This window comes from Tachysurus fulvidraco, chromosome 26, assembly GCF_022655615.1.
Source record: "Tachysurus fulvidraco isolate hzauxx_2018 chromosome 26, HZAU_PFXX_2.0, whole genome shotgun sequence".
Classification (NCBI taxonomy): Eukaryota; Metazoa; Chordata; class Actinopteri; order Siluriformes; family Bagridae; genus Tachysurus; species Tachysurus fulvidraco.
This window is the reverse complement of record NC_062543.1, coordinates 10,601,493-10,627,388: the sequence shown is the minus strand read 5'-3', so window position 1 is coordinate 10,627,388 and position 25,896 is coordinate 10,601,493. Positions and strand designations below refer to the sequence as shown.

At 34.6% G+C, this 25,896-nt stretch overlaps 1 protein-coding gene across 1 annotated transcript in view; it reads right to left on the bottom strand.

Annotated features, from left to right (window-relative positions):
* Positions 1-6,683: 6,683 nt before the first annotated feature.
* fibcd1b (fibrinogen C domain containing 1b) overlaps positions 6,684-25,896 on the bottom strand; it is a 100,465-nt gene continuing 81,252 nt past the window's right edge. Inside the window, exons 7-8 of the mRNA XM_047809013.1 lie at positions 13,573-13,752; positions 6,684-8,034 (exon numbers count right to left, since the gene is read on the bottom strand). Of these exons, the coding sequence (XP_047664969.1) occupies positions 7,766-8,034; positions 13,573-13,752 (449 nt within the window). The 3' untranslated portion in view covers positions 6,684-7,765. The remainder of the gene's footprint in view (positions 8,035-13,572; positions 13,753-25,896) is intronic.

Genomic DNA, 25,896 nt, shown 5'->3' with positions numbered 1-25,896 from the left:
GAAATCACCAACAAATATGTCCCTTCTTTCTAAGGGGCCAAAAGTACTTAGACAGTTCAATTTCAAAGTACTTTATTGGCATGATCGCTAGTGTACAACATTGTAAATGCATCAAGAAAGAATAAAAAAACAATAAGATAAAAACAATGACAAATTATATGATGAGCAAATAAGAAGATGAACACTTCGCTGTAAATCTGTGGAATGTCTAGAAACCGTAAACCCATTGACATCTCCAAGTGCTGCTTTTTTCCCCCTTAGGGAGGCTCAGCTCAGGCTTTACTTCAGCTGTCTTCATTTCCTGCTTGTTCTCGGGGCACAATTTCAACTACAATATACTGTGCTGGACAGCTAAAATAACAATAACTGTGCCAAATGTATGTACTGAGTTTATAATAAGTATAATTTCAGCCACTGTTCTGGACACATCAATAAAATCAGAAGATTCTTCAGTGAGATCTGCCATCTATTTTAAAAATTTGATATAAATCCTTCAACGTCCCGCATAAACATCTGCAGACTTTTCTTTTTTTTTTTTTTGGAATGTCCAGTCTTCTCCAGTGGACAGATCTTCCAAGTTTATTGTGTTGGTCAGCTTTGTGCAAAGGGCTTCATCTGTGAACATTTGAAGACTTCAGCAGGACACTGCTCTAAATGAATTCTAGTAGCTTAGTGGTTAAGGTGGTGACTACTGATCGAGAGGTAGTGAGTTCAAACCCCAGAGCTAACAAGCTACCACTGCTGAGCCATTGAGCAAGGCTCTTAACCCTCAAAAAAATGACACTGACATGTTAGTTCCTCAGGAGCTCTTGATTACACAATTCCACTCGACTACAAACTGCTGTAGAAAGGACATTATTTAAATTTACATTATTTACTGTTCAGTGTCACCCAAATGAGGATGAGGTTCCCCTCTGAGTTTGGTTCCTCTCAAGGTTTCTTCCTCATATCATCTCAGGGAGTTTTTTCTTGTCACCATTGCCTCAGGCTTGCTCATTAGGATAGATGTTAGAAATATATAGAAACTTATTTTTAAAAGTCTAGGATTTTTATTCTCTTTCTATATTTATGTAAAGGTGCTTTGAGACAACGTTAGTTGTTAAAAGCATGATACAAATAAATTGAATTGAACTGAAATGACTCATTTGTTTTTTCTTATTGTGAATAAAGAAAAAACTGTACTTTCTAGCATCCTCCAGTATCAAAATACATAAATGTTGGCAGGTCTGATGAAGTCTGGGATCTCTCTTTTGCATTGCTAGATGTTGTTACTCTATGAAGCTACGTCATGAGGAAATGTGAAAGAGTTCTTCTACACTCTCCGAACAGCTTTTGAATTATCAACTGTTTTGAATAAATTTGCAATAATTTTCATAGTGGATTTAGTGAATGAAGGAACAGCAACTACAGAAAACATCTGTTAAATTACACACACACACACACACACACACACACACACACACACACACACACACACACACACACACACACACACACACACACACACACACACACACACTAGCAGTTGAGACGGGATGCTCTGTAATTATACGTAGTCGAGTCTATGATTACACAGACCAACACAGATTTTGTGTAATGCCAAACAATATTATATGTATTTTAAAAATAGTAGCTTTTACTTCACAACAACATTTCACTCTATTCAGACTGAATGTGGTGTTAGAATTTTGAAAACAAGTAACACCATTTTAGTTGTTTAGGTGTAGTTACGCTTACGAAAAATGGCTAGTTAGCGTCAAACAGCAAAACACTGGACATTACATAAATATTTAAATAAATAAAAAATTAATTTAAGAAGTCATCAGATAATCTTGATTACAAAGCTGGGAAAGATAACAATACCTGCTCGGGTGTAAAACCGCAGACCTTTGACCCTGATGATGCAAAAAATCAGTGAGAAAAGCCAGTATTTAAGCTGGACACATGTTGTATTTATCCAACCATGGATAAATTGGGAAAAAAATGGAATTTAGAAACATGCAGTGTGAAACATCAGATTATAAATACTAAGGGGTTAAAGATAAATCAGTGTTTTGTTACCAGAGGTTTACAATTGCCCAGAAATACCTACTATAAGTGTAAAACTCAGTGTAGTAGTTAGCTAGAATAGAAAGCAGTGGATGCTAACTTTCCAGCATTTGGCAGATGCCCTTCTCAAGAACACCATACATTTTTATTTCATTTTATACAACTGAGGGTTAAGGGCAGTGGGAGCTGGGGAGTTGAAGCACTGAGCACTGATCTATCACATCCCCACATTACAGATCGTCCTCTGGGCTAATGTACAAATAAATTATAACAAGTAACGTCAGCTGCTTCATTATAAAAGCACTTCTTTTATTATTCGGTTGCAAGCAAACACAGAATGGACTGAAAACTCTACAACAAATACACTGGTCTTCACTGTCAATATAATCAGTTTATTGAGATATCGTTTATTGAAATTCTTCAAACATCATATAGAGCCAATCTCATTCACAGAAAACAGCAACTTACCTTTACACATATATTTGTTTCTCAACCACTCAGTCATTTAATCTCAGAGAAAGACTCTCTCTCTCTCTCTCTCTCTCTCTCTCTCTCTCTCTCTCTCTCTCTCTCTCTCTCACACACACACACACACACACACACACACACACACACACACACACACACACACACACACACACACACACACACACACACACACACAGGTTTCCAGGTCACCCCTTGAACTTCTTTTTTACACCATAAAACTATGTTGTGCCACAGAGTCTATCAAACTTAATTGACAAATGATCTAGGACAAGAGATGTGGCTTTGGAACCAATGATTACACAAAGAAAAACAATTAATGGAGCCCTAGAGAGAGAGAGAGAGAGAGAGAGAGAGAGAGAGAGAGAGAGAGAGAGAGAGAGAGAGAGAGAGAGAGAGAGAGAGAGAACAGAAGCTTGTGCACACTCTGCAGCATGGAGACAAAGGCATCAAACAGAAAGAAATCATTTCTTCTTCAAGATTTTATAGTCTGTAGTGACAATAGCCTCCTTTGTCACTTTAAATCACTTTAATAAAAAAACAAAACAAAAAAAAAACAATAACACAAACTGGTGAAATATAGTTTGGGGAATGTTGGTGTGTTTCTGAATGTCTCTGATGCTCCAGCTTCTTCCTTTGGTCCCAAATAGTCTTAATCTTTCAGTCCCATCACAATTCCAGCACGTTTCAGCTTTCACACGAAGCGACAGAATATGAGAGTATAAATCTTTTTATATTAAATGTTCATCAAAATCACTGTGCTTTTTGTGCTTTTGTATATACAAAAAACATTTTTACATGCATCAAAACCTGCTAAAACACAATGTACAGAAAATCTACACCATAAAGCTCTCAGTACATTACAGAAAAGACTTGTTTCAGGACCCACAATCACTCGTTTTCAGGACTTAAATCAGTGTGAAAGGATTTTGTCCTACTTTTTAAAATTTCATCATCCCAGACATCAATTTCACTCACTGAATGTTTAAGACTAAGACTGCTAAGACTGAGCTTACAAAGCTACAGGGAACAGGACACTTTTTTCAGCTCTCACCGTATTGACGCACATCTTGGAGATCAATCTTGTTAGCTATCGTAAGCAGTATGCAATGTTACATCTAAATGTAGGACACTGAATTATTCTGACAATGTTCCATATTTCATTTGATATAAAAAGGCAGGATTTAAGTTAGGAACAAACTCAACTGTGACAAAATTACCCTTGTTCTTTTGAATGAACATTATTTTATTTTTTTAAAATTAGGTTGAAATTAAGAATTCCAAAACAAAACAAAACTAAATACAACAAAACAAAAAACCTGTTTGAAAATCTGTTTTAAAAAATATTTTTTTCTTGATTATAACAAACCTACTCAAAATTAAGCATTTTTTCCCCTAATATAATTTGGTTAAAATAAAGAAATTGATGCTAATTCAACAAAACAACAATAACAATAATATTAAAAAAAAAAAAAAAAAAAAACAAAAGTAAAGAACAAATGGCCCAAAAGAAAAAAAAATATATATATATATATATATATATATATATATATATATATATATATATATATATATATATATATATATATATATATAAGTGCATTTTATATATAAGTGTATATATATATAAGTGCATTTTTTTTATTTCAACAATCAAGTGCAATCTTGATTACAACAAAACCTGATCAAGATTTATGTATTTTTTCTTGAAATCAGGTTGAAATCATGCTAATGATTTCAGAAAGAAATTCATGCTAATTCAAAATGTTTTATGCATATTTACCGTTTAATTTTTGTGTAGGTTCGTTCAATCAAAAAGCAGATTTTTTTAGCAGCCTTGATCACATTAATTTATAAATACAAACATAAAGAAAAATGCAAATAACAACAAAAAACAACTGAAGTGGGAATTTTTTGTCATTTTCAGTTCCTTTTCAGAAATTATGATTTTTTTTGCTTATAAACTAGAATATACTTTAGTTAAAACCTTCCCTGGTTCTGAAAGATGACTGCCTACTGTTGTATAGCAGAGTTAATGATTAAAAATGTTAATGATTAATTATCTAAGTAGAATAATTAGTAACAAAACACTGACTACAACAACTATGTTATCTTGCAGTAGTCTGGATGTGCAGGAAAAAAACATTAGGAATGTTAAATAACTGCTTAATTCTAAATAATCATATTCAATACTTGAGCCACTTGTGTTATGAAATAATTTAAAAAGCCGGCATCCTTATTTTGGCTTCATTATATCATTTGAACTAAAAATCCAGGGATATTGATGTGAAATACTCATTTGCTTCTGACCATACACACAATTTATACTGCGAGTAAAGGGAATAGAAATGAATGTTGTGTACAGTAAATAATTACTATACATGGTTGATGGTGAAGGAGATGACATACAGAATACATTCTGAAAGAGAGAGAGAGAGAGAGAGAGAGAGAGAGAGAGAGAGAGAGAGAGAGAGAGAGAGAGAGAGGTGGAGTGAAGACTCACAAACTTAAAATAGTCCCAGATTCTAGTTCAGTTTCCACCCACTGACAATCAGCATTGTCCCTCGTCCCTATCCCTATGTATCTGTGATGCATTGTGATCTTAGCAACACTTTATTAGTTGAAGTAAAAAATCTTAAATAAGCACCTCAATGGATTGAGTTTAATAAAGAATTCCCTAAAGGAATTAAAATCTGATGCTGCTGTCTTTTTTAAACAGTAAAAAAAAAGATTAAGAAAATCTTTAAGGAAACTGTATACAGTACTGTACAAAAGTCTTATAGGTGCAGGTCAAGAACTGTTGTAAAGCCTTCCAATGCAGTGACCTTAAACAGTACATTATATCTACTGTAAACAGCAGCAAACGGCACTAAAGTAAATAAAGGCAATATATGATGTGATCCACTGGCTTTAAAAAGTGTTAATAGCCTCGTAGATATTGTGCTGTTTTAAAAGGAAATGATCTGACAAAGTTTTTCTAAGCATCTTAGAGAATTTCATTTGGTAATTAACAAAAACATTTGTAAATTTTTGCCAACCTAATAATGAAGAACATAAATGTCTACCACAATATAGGGCTTTTCACGTTTGAAATAGTTCCCCAACCGTTTCCACTGTATACTCCGGGTAAACAGTATCCGGGCTTTTGTTGTTTGACGTATCACACTGCTCATATTTTACTTGTGTTAACCTTTATATTTAAATATTTGCTGAGTAAACAAGCATGATTGGATAAATACAGCGACTGTTGTACATAACGGCTTTACTTTCGCTTCCATGTGAGTAACAATAAAAAGTTCATGTCTGTCATTTTGTGCCTGAGCAGGTCTTGGTATCATATAGTGGTATCTTTCTAATCATGTATGGTGTTTAGATTTGTCATGTAGTTGATCAGGTGATCAATGATATCCAGCTAATTTTTCAGTCAGCTCTGAAACAATTAATGGTCAGATGTTATACAACAGATTTCAATACAAGAGAATAGAATACAAGAGATTTCGATGTTTCAGACTTGCTCATTGGGGATAAATACAAACACATTTAAATATAAGTCTAATATAAATCTTGAATCTTTCTATTAAATTAAACTTTGTACAATATTACATTTTTTATATTGTGTTTATTATGTCATGTAAAGCTGCTTTGAGACAATGTCCATTGTTACAAATAAATGTGAATTAGAATTTCTGTCACCCTTTAACCCGTTTTTTTTTTCTGCCTCAAGTGCTGCATCTAGTGTTTATGCAACACGTTGGGTTTCTATACTGACTGTACAAAACGTGACATGAGGCACACATCTGTTGCTAATCATCTATTAACACTGCATTTTATACTGTACACGTTTTGCACCAAAATGTGGGGTTTCATAACCTTGGGTACAAAGCGATGCTATAACCCAGCTTCTAAATTACAGTGTGAAACGTTTTTCAATGTTTAGCGCAACGATAACCTGGGGTTAAGCACAGTGTGAAAAGCCCTCATTAGTATTAGTACTTTTCTCATATTTTGAGTAAGACTTTTGCACAGCATGTGTAAAAGAATGCATACAAATAATCTATTAAAAAATGCTTATATATATATATATATATATATATATATATATATATATATATATATATATATATATATATATATAATTCTATTCACCCCCTACTTTGCTAGCAAGCCATACAAAGCTAGCATGTTCCACTTATGGCATTAATAATAATCTGTGCATTCTTGTTCTTCATTCCTATCGTACTCTCACGTGACAGAAAATTTGACAAGCTTCCAAGTCAATGTATGCAATGTATGTATGTATAAAAACAGTATCAGGTTGATGCACTAAGATTCCTTGTGACAGAAATGATGCAACCAGAATTAGCCTGCTGGTATTCCCGGTTATTTGATTTAATTACTTTTGCTTGCTTTTACTTCTATAACTCCCCGTTCTCTCTCTCTCTCTCTCTCTCTCTCTCTCTCTCTCTCTCTCTCTCTCTCTCTCTCTCTCACACACACACACACACACACTCACACACACACACACACACACACACACACACACACACACACACACACACACACACACACACACACACACACACACAAACACACACACCACCATCTGTGGGGGAAGAAGGTGGAAAAATGGCTCATGATCAGTAATAGCGATAACAAACATGTACATAAACGTCCTGCCAAAAATCCAATACCTCGATCTGTTTTAAACTCTCAACCATCCCCTGATCTTTTCTATACATGAATCCACTAATGATCTTTTTTTAACAAATACCACAATTTTTGTGAAACTCCCTTTTCCATTCTACTTTGTTCAGATTAATAACCGATGCTTTCTTATGAGGAAAACCCAAAACACCTTCTCATTGGAACTGATGGCATAACAAAAATGAAAATAAAATGAACTCAAAAGGAAAACAGTTATAAATATTACAGTATATTTTTTCTTAAGGTTCACTGCCCACTTCCTGATTTATCTACGTGCTTTGACCAGTCAATCCGGTGGCGTTAATAATACACTTGATCTGAGATTTCTCTTCAAATGATTCAACAAAACCAGACAAAAAACAAATGTGACCGAAAAGATATCTCCTCGTCACAATCACAGTCAGCGATGATAGTTAATTTCAGTGTCTTCTACATTTTTTATGAAATATATGGTTTTTTTTTATTTTATATATATATGTGTTTGCCAATATTTTCCCTTCGATTTCCAGAAATGTTTTTGATAAGATCACTTGCTCTCCCTTTCCTCACGTGTTGGTCGTATCTTCATCTCAGAGAATTTGAGTGAATACTGCCAGCCTGTCCAGGACGACCACTCAATTCCGTCGGCGTAAGAGGTGTGTTGGCCGTGCAAGTATTGTCCGTTCAAGTTGGACATGTGGCAGCTGTTATACCACCACGCACCGTGGTAAAACGAAGCACAGTTGTTTTCAGAGTGATCGTTGTCACGGTCCTTGGTTGTAAACTTCATACCGTTGTGTTTCAGCAAAGAGTCACCTGAGTGGAATAACATACAGAGAGAAAAAAAACTTAGAGGATGTCCATCTGTCTTATGCTCAAATACACACACACAGAACAAACACACACATACAGTACATCCCCAGTCTTACCAGTTCAACCAAGTATCCAAAAGCCATTTGAAAGTGATTAATGTTGCATAAGTCAATAATATCTAAATGCAGATAGAGAGACAAGAGAAGCAAAATCCTAAGACTTTGTCCTTCCAAGGGTTTACAAACGGATGGATCACTTTGTTGAGGATTTAATAAAAGCTCCCATTGACCTTCTTAGACATTTTTATACGCAACCTTCTTTTCATACCTACTGTACACATCAGACTTTCTCTCTCAAACAAGAGCGTACAAAATATGTGTACGCAAAAATGTTCTTAATAAGATGTTTGGAAAATCAATGATCTCAAACAGGAAAGGAAGGAAAGGAAAAGCATTGTGACTCACTTAATAATAATATGCATGGCTTTCATTATGATCTGGTGTGTGATTAAAATAGCATTGTGAAAAGGTGGAAACCAATACAAGAGGTCAAAAATGTTGTGGGCATTTTAATGAATCAAAAATCGAAATGAAAGCTAATGTAATCTTAATTATTATTATTATTATTATTATTATTATTATTATTATTATTAATAATAATATTAATAATAATAATAATAATAATAATAATAATAATAATAATAATAATAATAATAATCTGTCCAATGAACAGTTATACAGGTGAAACGTTCTGTAGCGTGTACTCATATTTATGGTGTCTGAATTATAGTAATCTCTGTTGGCCAAACAACAAAAAAGGCATGGCTGTGGAAAATTTGGACCACTGTGTTGCATGAGAAAGCCCTATTAACATGGTTAATAAATTGAGAAACAAAATACAAAAACTTGTGATGACATGGCCTGGCATAAAAATAGTAAGCAGCAAAGTATTCAATTCAAATCAATTCAATTTATTTGTATAGCGCTTTTAGCAAGTGACATTTCAGAGAAGCACAGAAACAGAATAAAAAGTTTAAAATTAAATTAATATTTATCCCTGATGAGCAAGCTTGAGGCAATGGTGGTAAGGAAAAACTCTGTGAGATGATATGAGGAAGAAACCTTGAGAGGAACCAGACTCAGTAGGGAACTTCATCCTCATTTGGGTGACACTAGACAGGAAATAATGTAAATGTAAATACAACTTTGTGCAACTATGAGGACCTAACAGGTCAGCATCACTTCTGAGTTCATTAGAGACAACACTACAGTAGTTCCTTCCTGCTGAAGTATTCAAATGTTCACTGACGAAGAGCCAAGCACAAATCTGACCGACACAGTGGCAGTTCAAAGATGATGTGATAGTCTCTAAGTGCCAAGTACTCTCCAAGTATTTATTGCCTTGTAGCCTTTGCCATCTATTACGGTTGTATTTCGGTCATATTTTCCATTTATTTATTGTTCTTACTTGTCACAGATCTCCCCCTCGCACCAGGTGCTGAAAGCCGAGCCACTCGGCACGTGAGGCAGCCCACGGTGCTATGGTTCACTGCTTACTTACACATTGTTCTGTGATTTGTTTTCATCGCCACATGTGTCTCCGCCCACGGTTGTTGCTGTAGTCTCACCTATTTTGTGTATGTGTATTTATTTAAACTGTTTATCGGTATGTATTTAAAAGATTGTGTGTGTCTGATTGGCATGAAGTATGTACTCAGTTTACCCTTGACATTACCAAGCATCTTTTTAGCCTAACCTTGTTCTGTGACTCATATTCTGTTGTGTTGTTGATCGCCTGACTTGTGCCTGTTCACTGACTACTGATTCTACTGCCGATTCAGATTTTTCACTTTACTTGCATCCTCTCTGTCTTTGAGGATGTGATATGACATTACTCCTGGAAGTCCTACTATCTCAACAAGATGCCTAGGGTCTGTTTGCTTATCCCACGATTTCTAAAATGTTCTTAAAAGTTCCTCTTTGTGCCACTTTTTGTTTGCTGCTGAACGTCTGACCCTATCGCTTCAAGACAACAGTAGCAGGCACTAAAATTTCCCCTACTGGCTTTTGTTGAAGCCTTTCTGATCAAAGTATCCCAGGGGCTGCTGCAGTAATGTTGGCTTTCTGGGTGATAAGAACTGAAGAATTTATAGCAAATAGGGACCTAGCATTTATTATAGCCATGGCTGCTGTGCGGTGCGATCATGACCTCTTCTGCCAGTGCCATTTTTAACAGAATTTACTCAAAACCAATTATTCTCTCAAGCTTGTTTCCCACATGGGATGAATGTGGTGTGTTGGATATGCATGCACAATGGTTCAAATCAAATCCCTCAGCAGAAAAGTCTGACATTTATGCCCAACTAAATGTTGCATAATAAAATGGCGACCAGTCATTGCTACAACCTATAAGCATAAGCAGGGATCCATTACTTAAATGGATCAATGTTGTTTATGTGGTTTAAAGGAATTATTAACATGTCTCTTTTTTAGTAGACTTTACCTCATTTGCTAAATTCTTTTTTTTATATTTACTATACAATGAAACTTTGATTGTATAGCCAGTAGTTATTCATGGCTAAAAAAAACAAAACATACATTATACCATGAAATGCTATGAAGTCTAATATCATTACCAAAAACAGGGCACAGATGTGCTGAAAAATGATCAATGAGGCTGCCAATAGACCAATGGCAACATGCTGCATGAATATCTGGCAAGTACTGGTCAATAGCTGCATACATTTTGCCAAACTGTGTGGCATGGACTGATGGGGCCAAGTTAGAACATTGTGGGGATAATTCTAAAAGCATAAATAAATAAATAAATAAATAAATAAATAAATAATGCATAAATAAATAAATGACATGACAGCTTATCACCCAAAGAACAAAGAGCATGGTGGTGGCAGCATCATGCCATGTAATTGCTTCTCTAAAACTAGGGCTCTGATGGAAATCTGATGAAATTACTGATGGCTACAAATACAAGTCTATTATAGCTGTCCTTTTTTAGACAGCTGAACATGAACAAGCACAAATCCAAATCAACAAAGAAGAAGAAGAAGAAGTTGTAGTTGTAGAAGTAGTAGTATAAGCAGTTTTAGTTGTAGCAGTAGTGTTGGTATGGCCAACTCCCCTTTGCAATCTGGTAGATTTGAAGCATTTCTCCAGTGAAGAGTGCTGTAAATTACATGTATATTCATTTTATTCTTTACTTCAAAAAGCATTTTTTTATATCCTCTGCAGACCTTTTGATGGACCCTTGACAGAAAACCAGAGAATTCTCTCAAGAATTACAAATCCTTTTTCCAGATACTTTGCCCTGTCGAATGCAGAGATGGTTTCCGCAAAAGCTAATTTGTGTAACTTAAAATAGATTATTTGAGCATTTCCCTAGGCATGTGATGCATATTCTCTCTCACCTCCTGATTCAGTCAGACAAAAACCCGGTATTAAACCCAGGTATTACTAATATGTTATGGTTTTGCATGAAGCTCATGAACTGTCCACTTGTCTTTATTGTTTTTTGATAGATTAAACCGAAATCTTGTATTATATATGGAACCACAAATTGGTTCTTTAAATGAGCTGATCGCAGCATCTGCACTGAGCTCCCTGACCTGGAGCAAGTGCTGCTGGACCAAAGCCAGGAAGATAGTGAAAGAACTCAGCCATCCCAACAATAGACTTTTTCTGTTTTCTTCAGTTTTTATTGTTGATAGAAAACACAGTGAAAATGAGGAGGAGCTTATTCCCACAGGTCATTCGGGAACAAAATTCTAAAGAAAACCTAAAGTCTGGACATTTTCTGGACTTCTGCACTATATCACCCACTACCGCAGCCAGACTTTTCCACAATTATTTATTTTTAAAATGTTTTTTTCATTTGATCTTATTTTTATTCTTTATTATTAATGTCAATTGGCTCAAATTTTTTTAGCTAAAAGACAGCTGTAAAAATGTGCATAATAATAATAATAATAATAATAATAATAATAATAATAATAATAATAATAATAATAATAATAATAATAATAATTTAAACCTACAGCAATTTGAAATTGTATAAAAGATCCAGGTAAATAATTCCTTTAGTTTTTTAACAGATTTAAATTTTTTTTAAAGGCATTTACAGGAGAGTAACATATACTGAACAAAGGTAGTAATAATATGGGTTTGAATAGAAGTAAAAAACAAAGGCAACATCTGCTCATTTCTTTCCTTCTTTCTTTTTTTTCTTTCTTTCTTACAAAGCAGCTCTAAGAATGCATGCAGGTTGTAGGGCTGAAATATAAGCCAAAAGAACATACGCTGCTACTAAAACCTGAGGCGACACTTTTAAACAGTGACATCCAAAAACGAAAAAGTGCCTTGACACATTTTGCATGTATCATACATGTGTTTAGGTGGTTTTCTCGGATCTGCTTGCTTTTAAAAAAGGTGTGAGGAGATAAGTCTTGGTGTGAGATGTGAGAAGTCTTCTTAGGATAAGATACTGACTGGCTCACACTTGTGATTTTTTTTTTTTATCACGTAGATCTTTGTCACTGTGTTATACTATCTTGCAAATTGAGACTGAATGGATGGATGTGGTGTGTTAAGAGCATTTATTTAGTTCACCTGAATTTGAAAGGTGTATAGTTTATGATTGACTCTATGGCCTGTATAGATACTGTTATGCCAGACCATGTCAGCGCTCCTACGATATGTATTTGTTTTTCAGAGGTCATTGTTTGGTTCACTTTCTTCTTGATTATCTAAGGACATGATCCCTAAGTCATTTCTAGAATGCTAGAAGGAGAACAGATTACAAATGGGCTTTGGTCAAAGGACAAGGTTACAAAGGGTGAGACAAAGAAACACACTGTGGTGAAAAATCTAGGTTAACTAAGACACAGACCAGGCTTACAGGAACAAAAATGCTTACAGACATAATTCAAACCAAACGGAATGTTTGCTCTGCCAACTATAGTACATGTGGGTTTAAACAGATGCACGCGCTGAGCAGCTCGGCTCACAGTTCCAGGCATAGGGAGAGATTCATGACAGCTGAGTTGACTATTCTTTGTAACATATCGGAAAAAAGAATTTATAAGCACATGATTTCTTGGCATTATCATGAAAGTTCAGCTTCCCAGAAGTCACCGCTGCCTGGCTAATAAATCCCACTGCATCAGCTGATTTCAAATGTCGCACCCTAGTTTTATGTCTGCAAACTGAAAAAGCACTTTATTACACTAATGTAAAATATTTCTCATTGCTCCTGTCAGCAACCTCCTCAAAGTATGTTTGAGGAAAATATTCTCATGCGTGTACTATCTAGGAAATGATCCCATTTTCCAGACGTGTTTTTAAGGTGGATCTAATTATACTTAATCGTATTATATAATGGCTTGATGTATTTTACAGTACATATCTGATGTGTTTTTATGTGAATCATTTTTATCCTCATGTGTCCACTAACTAGAAAAATTCCCACTATTCACTATTCTGAATGGAAATTTTGAATCATTATATGTACAGAACCATTTCAACATACCTGCAGTGCCAGTATAGTCACCGATGGTCAGCGGGTAGCCATCATCCTCAGGGTCTACAGAGAACAATCCAACTCCAAACATGTCATACTGGGCGAATGCTGTACTGTTCTCAAAATCTTCCAGATCTATCCTCAACTCATAGTTTGCCTGGATAGACAAAGCATGGATCTGCCTTAAACCTATAGGATAAAGAGTTAAAGAAAGTAGGGAAAGTTATTACAGTTATTACATTACACTTACATAGTCAGCCATTACAGGCAATTATTAATACAATAAATACAAGTTCAGTAAAAACATAACCAAAACCCTCACATCCAAAATGAAGATAAAATATATAGTGGGTGTAAACCTGCTTATTAAGGGTTTCTCTTTTTAAATGTAGATAAGTTTCAGTTTGGGTGGCTTATTAATTTTGACTTCCAGCAAAGTTTTGCATCTGCTGAGGTCTACGTTTTCTTTTTCTGATGCTCCAAACTACCTCTCAGTCAAATATCTCTGTCTAATCAGTTCCATAGTAAAGCTGCAGCATATCCCAGAGCAATTTTTACTTACATTATTTTCATAAATTAAAGTGAAATAAGTCATTAAAAATATATGTATCTCTGACCCAACCTTAATCTTCTTTAAGAGCTGCTACATATAAAATTTTAATTAATTATTATTTATTTATGTAATTATTTCTCTAGGATTCAATGCGTTGTAATCAAAACTATTTGATAATTAACCTGAACTGAACCACACACACACTCACAAAAAGTCTAATATAATTTCCCCATTGTGTAAATGATTGCTTTCCAACAGTGTTTGTTCTTTGCGGCCCCAAAAGTCAAAAAGGTTTGTTAATATTTGTGCGGTGGAAAATTAATGGGTTTTACACCTTTTTTAAGTCGATTTACTGTGCTCCCCCTTCAGATTATGCAAATCCAATGTTGCTATTTCACTGGCATCTTGATCCCTGCCTTCAAACACAAGCACTTTACTATTAAACCCAAAAGAAAATGGTTTGAAGAAGGAAATCTCTTTTTCTTTTTATCTTTGCTTTCAAATTTAATGTGATGCAACATAAAAGCAAGAGATTAAAAATTTTAAATATAACGGTACGTCAGTGAGAGGATGGAAAGCATTGATATCTAACAGGAACATGGTTGTGTTGTTATATTGCTGAAAAAAAGGTTGCTCTATTCGTAATGATCACAACATTGTTACAATGTGTACTTGGGAAAAAATATATTTTATGACACGTGTGATGAACCTATTTTTGGTAATTGGAGGCACAATTAGTTAATAATGACATATAGAATAGAAGTCTATAATTTTACATATGTATTAAAGCACAGAGAAATTGTTTCTTCGCATATCCCAACTTTGAAGGTTTGGGTCAGACCACAGGGTTAGCCATGATACAGCACACCTGGAGCAATGACAGTTAAGGGCCTTGCTCAGGGGTCCAACATTAGCAGATTGGCAGATATCAAGATCGTCCAACCAATAACCCAGACCCTTAACTGCTTAAATCACCACTGCCCCCATATTGTGAATTATAATATTGTATTACATCAAAATCTCAGTAAGAGACACTAGACTTAAAATTGATCGACATTTGAGGTGATGTTGCACAAGAAAAGGGTTCAGAATTGTGTGTAACAGCGATACTCTATTTTACTGAAATCCTACATGCTTAAGTTCTGAAATTTGGGAGATATATTCGAGAGCTAAAAACTAAATTTTGGTATTCAATACTCAGTGTACATACATATATATAGTCCGAATACTGTATGACCCTCTATTGGTAGTATAAAGTAACTAAATACAGCTAAAGTGTTCACATGTATTCTACTAATGATAAGCAATAGAAGATATAGAAGATATTCTTTTCTGTTCGTTTCTATTCTATTCAGAACTTGACATATTTACTCTATTTTGTAAACATCAGACAGGAAATTATCAGTCCTCCCACAGGACATTGTGTTTTTTTGTTCCAGGCCCATCATCTTGCATCCACACAGGATTCAAGGCCTATCCAAGGACAAACATGTCACACTGCTGTTTTGACACGTTGCTGTTGACCTTCCCTTTAAACTAACAAGATGTCACAACACACACCCAGAAGAAACACATAGCCAGTCTCTCGTCATGTCACAAGAACACATCCGTTGCCTACTGCGTGTAAATTAAGGAATGTGTCATGTAGTTAGCTTCTCAGGAAAATAACCATTCAGCCATGAATATTATATGAGTATACAGTAAATTTTATTGCAAATCACAGATAGAAACAGATTCAATGTATTAAGAAACTCATTTGAAACAAAATCTTCTAACGAGGCTGTAAACAAATGGCAAGATAAACAGATGTTTATTTTAGAAAACAGAGACAGGCAGCATATATGTTTGACAAAGATTGATATTAGGAGCTATGCTTTATTTTATTGTTAACTAAACAGAAAGAGAATATGCCAGAAAAGCTCATAGACACGATTTAGGGAAATGTATGGATGCATTCTCTTAAGTGGGTTTTATAGAATGGTTAACATTTTTGTGATTATAGAAATAATTAATAATGCAATGCTGTCAATGTGCAATATGACAACAAATAACACCTCATAACATCTTTGAAATTATTAACAATATTATTAATGAATTAATCTTTTGTTTTAACTTCTTTGAAACAAATTATTTTGTTTTTACTAATGCATAAAAAAACGTGACGGAATGATTTGTTCCCATTGTAGTCAACATCAGATAACACATTTCTGGCATGAAAAGAACGATTTACTCAAATAGTCATATCCATCCATCCATCCATTCATCCATCCATCCATCCATCCATCCATCCATCCATCCATAGACTCGGGGCACAAGGCAGCCTACACCCTGGACAGGGTCAAAAAGGTACCACCAACAAAAAATTCTTGTAAAAATAACTCATTCTTTGTGATTTCCTTTTATGAGTAACAAGCATTAGGCATTAAGCATCAGAAGTTCACTATATACAGGACTTACTCAATACATACTGTTCACTACCAAAGTGTGTGTCTAATTCATCAGACCTGGCCACCTACTTCTATTGATCCCATGGTCCAATGCTGGGTGCTAAGTGCTTTCGGTGGTGGATTATAGGTCACCATGGACACTCTGACTACAGGTCAGTTATGATTTAACATTGTCCCTTTTATTTTATTAATCCAAGACAAAAAAAATAAACTATGAATAAAATGAATCAATTGTAGTCTCATTGCCACCCAAAGATTTATAATTCTTCTCTAGAGTTATACTTAACAATGAAATGATGAGGCAAATTAGCAATAAACTTTCACATCCTTCTAAACTTGAGACTGTCAGTGACAGATTTCACACTATGCAGCAGTTAGGTATGAAAATAGCTACTGCAAATTGTTCATACACTTTGCAATATTGTGTAGATTTAATACAGTAATATATATATATATATATATATATATATATATATATATATATATATATATATATATATATATATATTACTGTATTAAATCTACACAATATATATATATATATATATATATATATATATATATATATATATATATATATATATATATATATATATACAGTAATACAGTATATTGTGCTTAAAATGCTTAAAAAAGGCCATCGAAAAGGTTTGACCCAAGGGCTTCTTTGAATCTAGGTTACATTGATTATCAGTATAATTTTGTATAAATTATATATATATATATATATATATATATATATATATATATATATATATATATATATATATATATATATATATATATATACTGTATATCAATATAGCATACAGCAACACACAACGCAGTTGTATATACTGTAGTATTGATGACATCAAAACTCCTCCCTCTTACTGAAGTGTTTCTATCATTTTAGTTTGAATTATTTCACAAATTAAACACACGATTTAAAAAAAAATTAGTTCATATACATGTCATTTCTAAACATTTTCAGGGTTATCAACATATAGATCAAATTCCTTTTTTTAAGAGTGTACATCTATAATAAATTTAGGTTTGTACAGTATCTATGGAAAGTATGAGCATTTGTGGATCTGTTTTTATGAATACATTTCTAAACGTATTTAAAAAAAGGGTTCCTGAAAGGGGCACAAGTGCATGATACACTGGGGCTTTAACAACTGACCTGAGTGTTATCATATTCAGAGTTAAAAAAGGTTTATACTTGCATTGTGATTTAATTAAAGGTCCACCAGTCATGTTCTAATATAAATTCCCAGAGTGAGTGTGTTTGTGCTGTTGACTTTTTTTTTTTTCTTTTTTCCAAGGATGGACCACACTAAGGGTCAATCTGTAACATTCCAGAAGTGTGTTTGTGCTAGGCATGCTTGTGTGACTTGAATTTTAAACATTCACTTTCTTAACTAAGTACAATTATAATTTCTTTTTTAAAGGCAGCATGTGCATACGATTCAAAACTCTGATTGCTCACATATTTGAAGTTGGAAAGTAGGTGTGTTTGTGTAGGTTCATTTACTCCTTGATTATTTAAAGCTTATGCTAATTTAATTAAAACTAGTGCTTCGAAAAATGAGTTAAAAATTCTCAAGGGTTCACAGTAGTAATGATTTCAGGTGTAGTAAAACAACACACTGATAGTTTAAAAGTAATTTTGCTTTAATTGACATCATATGATACTCTTTATGTGGCAATATAGGAACGTTAGCAAAGCAACTGCAAGATAAACAGACATATTTATACCTATGCTTGTTATGACTTAACAGTGCACACAGACACTTCTACATGGTACTGTAAATATGCTACTGTAATAAGTACAATGTAATGCCACATTAAATAGGATCCATGTGCTCTATATATGTTTCAACACAGGTTAAATAATTAGTAACTCTCTCTTTATCGTACGCAGTATTTAGAAATTTGCAACTGTATATCCTTTAATATTTAGGAAACATTTAAACCACACTTTTTTGTCCTCATGATATTCAGACAGTCAACAGATTTTGTCTGATTTTGTCTTTCCATCTGTTATTATGTATGTCGATGTATTTTTAGCTGTATTTGCATCAGCCTACAAATATCTTACACAGAATAGAGTGCTGCAGAGATGATGTATGTTTGTAGGCCAACCTGGAAGTTCGCATCACTCTGGATGCCTCAAAAAAAGCCAATAGTATTATTATTTGGAACAGAAAGTTACTGATTTATGATATTGACATATAATGGCAACCTTTTGTGATTATGAAGCCTAATTACCATCAGCAGAACCAAAAAGCTAACTTAGGCTATAACCAATCTACTGTACACCATGGTTGCATGACTTCAACGTCACTATGTCATTAAGCTTCTGACAACCTTTTCAATCATTATATAAAAACCATGATCCCTGATTACAATCCACTGTGCTCTTTTTTGAATGAACTTAAATAAATAAAGAGTTTGTTTTTACCACAGATACAGTAATTATAACTAAGCATTTTGTAAATAATTGTTTGAGGACCAAGAACAAACAGCAAGTGGAATCTGGTGAAAATTTTGTTTGACTGGAATGAAAGCTTATAGCCTCATTGGGTCTTTGCAAATACGATTGTCAGAAACCATTACAGCCTAATTTGGTGCACCAACCCTAGCCAACATACAGTATGGTCTATACTGGAATAAATAAATGTAGACCTCACAACTGACCTATCACTTGTTTGGTCAATAATAAATAAGAATAAAATGTGATCTTCTTTAGTACCAAGGCACTTATTCCACTCTAACTGCACTTTTGGAGGATTTCTTTCAGTCAAAAGAAAACTTGTGATAAAAGCATTACTTTTCTTTTCAGTTGCAGCAACAATGATTAAACATCCTATCAATTTAACAACTCCAAATCAAATCCTTAAACCACCAATAACCTCAAATCACATCAAATCAAATCAAATCAGCTGTGTTGGATTTTTTTCTAAGCTTTTGTAACATGTCTGCTTTTTTCACACCTGTGCACTGTTGGTGCTTGTTTGTATTATGTGTCTATGAACTTGCTTATGCCAATTGAAAACATTCGCCTTTGTGAAGCCTGTGTTTGTTTGGGTGAATGCAATGCTGTAGACAAAACAAATTGTGCAACGTTGATGCCAGTCTTCTTTTTATATCAGTTCTTTTGTCAACATGTTTACATCACTAAATAATGAACACTGTCTCTTCTGACTTTCATTGTGGACATTTGAGAAAGCACATGAACATGAACTGTTTGCCAGACAATGAGATGCCGAGAGGATGCAAATGCAGTTTAAGCAGGTTTAATGAAGATAAGGCAAACAGATATATCAGGCCATATCAGGGGATCAGCATAACCCTTCAAGTTCAACAAATTTACTAATGTAATCTACAGACGTTGCATCTAGATTCCACCATCCTTTTGTACAGAAACTCCCCCAACTCGTAAACTCATAGCTCAAAAATATTCCAAGTTTCCCATTTGTAATTATAACTATGTGGTGATGTTCATGTGCATTCAACTCATAAATACAAACTTCCCAGTGTCGACCAATAGAACATGAGGTCAGGCGAGATGTTACGAACCCTAACCCTTGGGGTGGGAGTGGAGTCTAGTGCAGCCATACTGGCATGCTTGTCAGGGTCATGCTTTGACATTCCCTGCCTGAACATTAGGGGGCGTTCCGACAGCGTGTGCTTTTGTGCCATGTGTCTTTAGTTTATGTTCTGTGTTTACGTGTGTTTGCCCCCACCTTACCCTTCATTCTTCCTGCCTCTACACATCTGTCCCATAAACGTGTCTAATTACCCTGTCTATTTATTCCCACTGCGATGTATGTTGCATCTCAGAGTCCTTGTCTTCCGTTTCTGTATTTTGTTACATGTTCAATAATTTCAACATGGATTTTTACCCTGACAGGCATCAACTTTCTGACAATGCTGAGAATTGGAGTTTGCTAAGACAGAACACCTGGCACTGTGGCAGATTTTTAGTTTTTTAGTTCATGTATGATGTACAAATATAAACATAATATAATCATCAGCAATTTCTTTTCCTCATGCTTGTAGGTGATGATCTAGGCCCTACTAAAAAACCTTAAAATGCGATGTTTAGTTTAATCTGAAATGTGAATTTTACTGCACAATTGGCCTATTATAATGTAGAAAATGTTAGTATCTCAAAAGTCAATCTAATATATTCAACAAAAGCACCTGCTTGATATAGGATCATTGTGTGTTGTCTATTTTATATATAAATGTCTCTTCATATATTTAGCAAAGAGCAAATACTGAACATTCAAATACTGAACATTCCTCATTCAAAGCAATCTTTATGTATATTATATCTTTATGTATACTGAAGTTTTCCTGCAGTCGGGAGAGAGAATGAAGTCTGTGTTTAGGAATAGAGAAGAAATTGGCAGGCCTGTGTTGTTGTCTCAGATGTCTTAGATGTTTCAGTCTGATTAGTTGTTTTTGTCATTTGTACACTTCAAAAGAACCATAAAAAATCATGAAACCTGTGAAAAATAAAAATTAAATAAAATCACATTTCACTCAAACTGTGTGTAATGGAATTCTTTTTTTATTCTAAGACCCTTAACTGCAGATTCAGCTAAAAATTTGTCTCCCATTAAAGTTTAAATCAGGCAAATTGCACTAGGCAATACATACTAAATGTACTCTTCATGAATCATGCATTACAGTTCTGAGATCCTATAGACATTAGTGAAAATTGTAATGCTGTCACAAAGCTCAGTAGTAAACCGAAAACTTGGATATGATAAAATACAAATATATGGTATGATATGTAGTATGGAGGATATGAATATATCCAGCTCATATTTAAGCATATTTCCAAATGGCTTTCACCTAAAATGAAAAGAAAAGATAAGTAAAGAAAAGAAAAGAAAAGAAAAGAAAAGAAAAGAAAAGAAAAGAAAAGAAAAGAAAAGAAAAGAAAAGAAAAGAAAAGAAAAGAAAAGAAAAGAAAAGTAAATGAATAATAATTTTTGTCCGTGATAACCACAGGAGTCATGAAATATTACATCTAAGTTTTGGCCACATAATTAGCTAAACTGAGTCATATGTGAGCAGTTACTGTGTTGTGTGGTCTTAGAATAAGTAGACCAGTTCCTGGGAAGCCCCAGAGTTAGTTAGAGCACATATCTGTATGTATCATCAAGACCATTTTATAACCAGCTACCTGTTCAGATTAAACCATGTATGTGATTGTCTTCATTTGTAGCTATTCCATGTGGATATCTCACATCTGGTTAAGAGCAGTGGTATCTACTTTTAAGTAGCGGCAAATGAAAAACAAACTGAACCATGACGTTGCCAGGAATTGATAATAAAAACTTTACTGTTTACTATATAATACTATGGTACAAACTTGCCACCATAGCTAATTTAGGAGTTTCATAGCAATATAGTGGTAAACACCTAAATTTCAGCTCCAGGATGTACTACTAGAATACTATGTGAGAAAAATGATGCAGTTTTGCACCACTGTCATGTTACACAACAAACCCTCTGTAAACAACTCTTTGTCCGACAGCTCTACAGAACCAGTTCTACAAACCCTGATTACTTCTGGGATCAGTCAGCTAAAAAATAAGGCTATGCTAAGTGATAAGTTAAATGTTCAATTCAATTTGGCTCCTGCGATGGGTGGGTGGTGGGGTGTCCCATTCCTGTGCGTTGAGCCGACCAGATGAACCACATGTTTCGGGAGCTTGCTCCTGGTAGGGAGCTCGCTCCTGGTAGGGTCAACCTAGGCGGGCTGGTCTCCAGGGTAGGTTCCAGACAAACAAAGACCCCAGCATGTCGGTAAGCTGTGAGGTGGCAGCCCCACCAACTGACTATTCTGCAGAGGGCTAACAACCCACCCAGGAGAAACCTCTTTTGTTACGAAACCGATCAGAGTTAAATGTACTTACATGTAAAATATCTGCTCTTTAATATGATGTCATTCACATGCAATTTGAAATATGTATTGACAACAAGTGTATTATTATTATTATTATTATTATTATTATTATTATTATTATTACTGTATCTGTAGGTTACACTAAATATGTGGTAAGCATTGTGTTTTTAGAATCCAGCATTGTGCATTATGTCTACAATATTTATTAGACTGATCATGATGATGCATGAGCAGCACTCTAACTCATCAACCAACAATCGCCAACATGAGTTCATAAAACACAAACACACAAATATCAGTAGCTGTGAGGTCAACTATGCCTTTACTCGTGGCTGAGGGATTCGGGATTCTTTAATAAAAGCTACTCTCAAGTGCTTTGCAAAAACTTTAAATGCAATATATATATATATATATATATATATATATATATATATATATATATATATATATATATATATATATTAGGAAGTAGGTAGGAAGGATAAGAATTTTATATCGTAGTAGATCTTCTATTTTCGTGTTTTCCTCTTAGGAGTCGTCACAGCGAATCATCAGTTTCCACCTAACTCTATCATGCTCTACTCTCACACCACTTACCTTCATGTCCTCTTTCAACACATCCATGTACTGTATCTTGTCTTTGGCCTTCCTCTTGACGTCTTACCTGGCAGCTCCATCTCCACCATCCTTCTACCAATATAATCATCTCCCTCCTCTGTACATGTCCATACGATCTCAATCTAGCCTCTCTGACCTTGTCCCCAAAACAGCCAACCTGAGCTGTCCCTGATGTGCTCTTTCATAATCCTGTCCATCCTCATCACTCCTAAAGAGAACCTCAACATCCTCATCTCTGCTACCTCCATCTCTGCCTCATGTCTTTTCCTCACTGCTACAGTCTCTAACCCATACAGCATAGCTGCTCTCACTACTGTCTTGTACACCTTTCCTTTAAATCATGGAGAAAAGACCAAAAAATAATTAAAAAAAAAAGCTTTCAATGACTGAAATTTTCAACAGAGAAGAGCTAATGATATCAATCCCTACCTTCTCTGTGCTAAAGAGACAAAAGACAAAGTTATGACATTGATTAATGCAGTACAACCATCACTTTGTGTTTATCATGCCCTCTGTAATGTCTAATGAGGCTGACATCAGCGTCTGTTATATTAAAAAATTCATGTATTTACTCACTAGGAGACTTTGTTCCTTATGCCGCTATGCTAAAAGGTTCAAATATTAATGCTTTATTTGGTTTGCTTGAAAAAGTCTGCTCTAGGGGGGGTGGAAGAAAAGTATAAAATGCCTTTATGCTGCTCAGAGGGGTCTCGAATATGGCATTAAAAGCCATCCAGAAGAGAAGAAGAGAAATAGGAACAGAAGGAACATACCCAGTAGAGAAACGATAGCTGTTTTACCTCATACTCTTTATGATATTTTTCTGAGATTAAATATTTATAGTGCTCCCTACGTGAGTCGGCAAGGAACAAAGAAGGTGTAACCGAAGGAGGAGAAAGAGAGATGGAAGGATGGAGCAGAAGCTTGAAGAGGGATTTCTTTGAATGTGTGGCTCTCAAGAGAGGTGAATGAGGGCAAAAGCAGCATGTGTGTGAGTGTGTTTTAAGCAAGTAAAGAATGCAAGTTATTAAACTTCTAGTTCGGGTGGTCTTAAAGTTCATTACAGTTTTTTTTAACAGTACTGAGGCAAATGTAAGAAGCTCAGAGAAGCTGCTGAACTTTTCACACCTTTTTTTAAAACTACAGTACATGCGGAATTGCATTCTACTAAGCCAGTTGATGGTAGAGCATAAAACAGTACGATATCTAAGCAAGCCTATGCACAAATGTACATGGTTTAAAGGTTCTATTCTATTTCCATCCCTCATGTTCATCTACAACTTCATGTTCAAATACAAATATATTTTCTCCTACCAGCATCTGAATAGCATAATAAATAATAAAGGATTTCCTCAATTGCATCCATCATTGAGCTACCAGTGGGAAAAGAGGTCCGAGAGGTAAATGTCAAATATTGTCACATTGTTATGCTTCTTGAATATAATTAATTAAAATACACCCATAAGCTATGTATTGAATATTAATGTATCAGAGACGTGAGGTTTTAACTTTTCTAAAGAATATGTTTAAAAACAACTGTTTCATAAATCTATCAGTATTATTCATATTGTATATGAAAGTACACATAGAATTACATTTATCATACGGTCAGATAGTAAAACAAAAATGAAGCCCACTCTGAACAAAACAGTTGTTAAGTACAGGTGTTCATGGCAAAATTCAGAAATTACATGGAATAGGAAGGTCCAAATATTTGCACCTAAAGACCAGAGATCATTTAGTTTTTAATATTTATTACAAAGCTGCAATTCTTTTTCTTGATTCTTGGAATGAGACTCTTCTAATCAAGTAATATAATATAATATAATATAATATAATATAATATAATATAATATAATATAATATAATATATCTAGTAATATAAGATATAAATTAGCGGTTTATGACTTCTAAAAACTTACATTATTGTATCTTCAGTTAAATAAAGTGAACTCACACTGTACTGGTGCCTCATGACGTCAGCACTACATGTTCATTAAATGTCCATTATGTCTGTAGTCTATCAGGGAGAAATTTAGTTTTGACACCCAAGCAATATTTTCTCATAGAAAATTCAGGTGCTGAGAAATATCAACGGATATGGAAGTGGTACAAGAAACGTGATCAATATGACCTGTCCTTTGTTCAAGAAGAGTATTTCGACATCTATGTTGATTAAAAGAAAAATTTAGACTGGCTTTAACTGATGCTATTAAAGCAACATGTGAAATAGATGATAAAATAGAAGCCTTTATTTGTCAAACCTACATTATAGCACAATGAAATTCTCTTCTTTTCATATCAAAGCTTGTTAGGATGTTGGGGTCCGAGCCAAGTTCAGCCAAGACAAAGCCCCTGGAGCAGAGAGGGTTAAAGGCCTTGATCAAGGGCTCAACAGTGGCAACTTGGTAGTGTTGGGGTTGACCAGTGACCTCCTGGGCACTAAACCAGAACCTTAAGCTTTAATCCACCACTGCCTATATACAGTAGATGAACAAGTAGCCATAAATCTACGCTAGGCTTCTCTGCAAATCCGATGCTGCACTTCTCAGACTGTATCATATCTGTTTCTCTGATTGAGTATTCAGTCTAACGGATATGAAATCTTACTAACTGTAAATGTACTGTAAAAATTCATGAATGTTAAAAAAATCAATGCATCGATGTTAACAATTATAAGCAATGAGGAAGTCTCAAACAAAAGGTAAACACAGACACTGGATGGACTCAGGTGATTGGATAGACACAGATGATGTCACCGAGGTCATGTTTACAAAGATTATTGGTAGAGAGAGAGAGAGAGA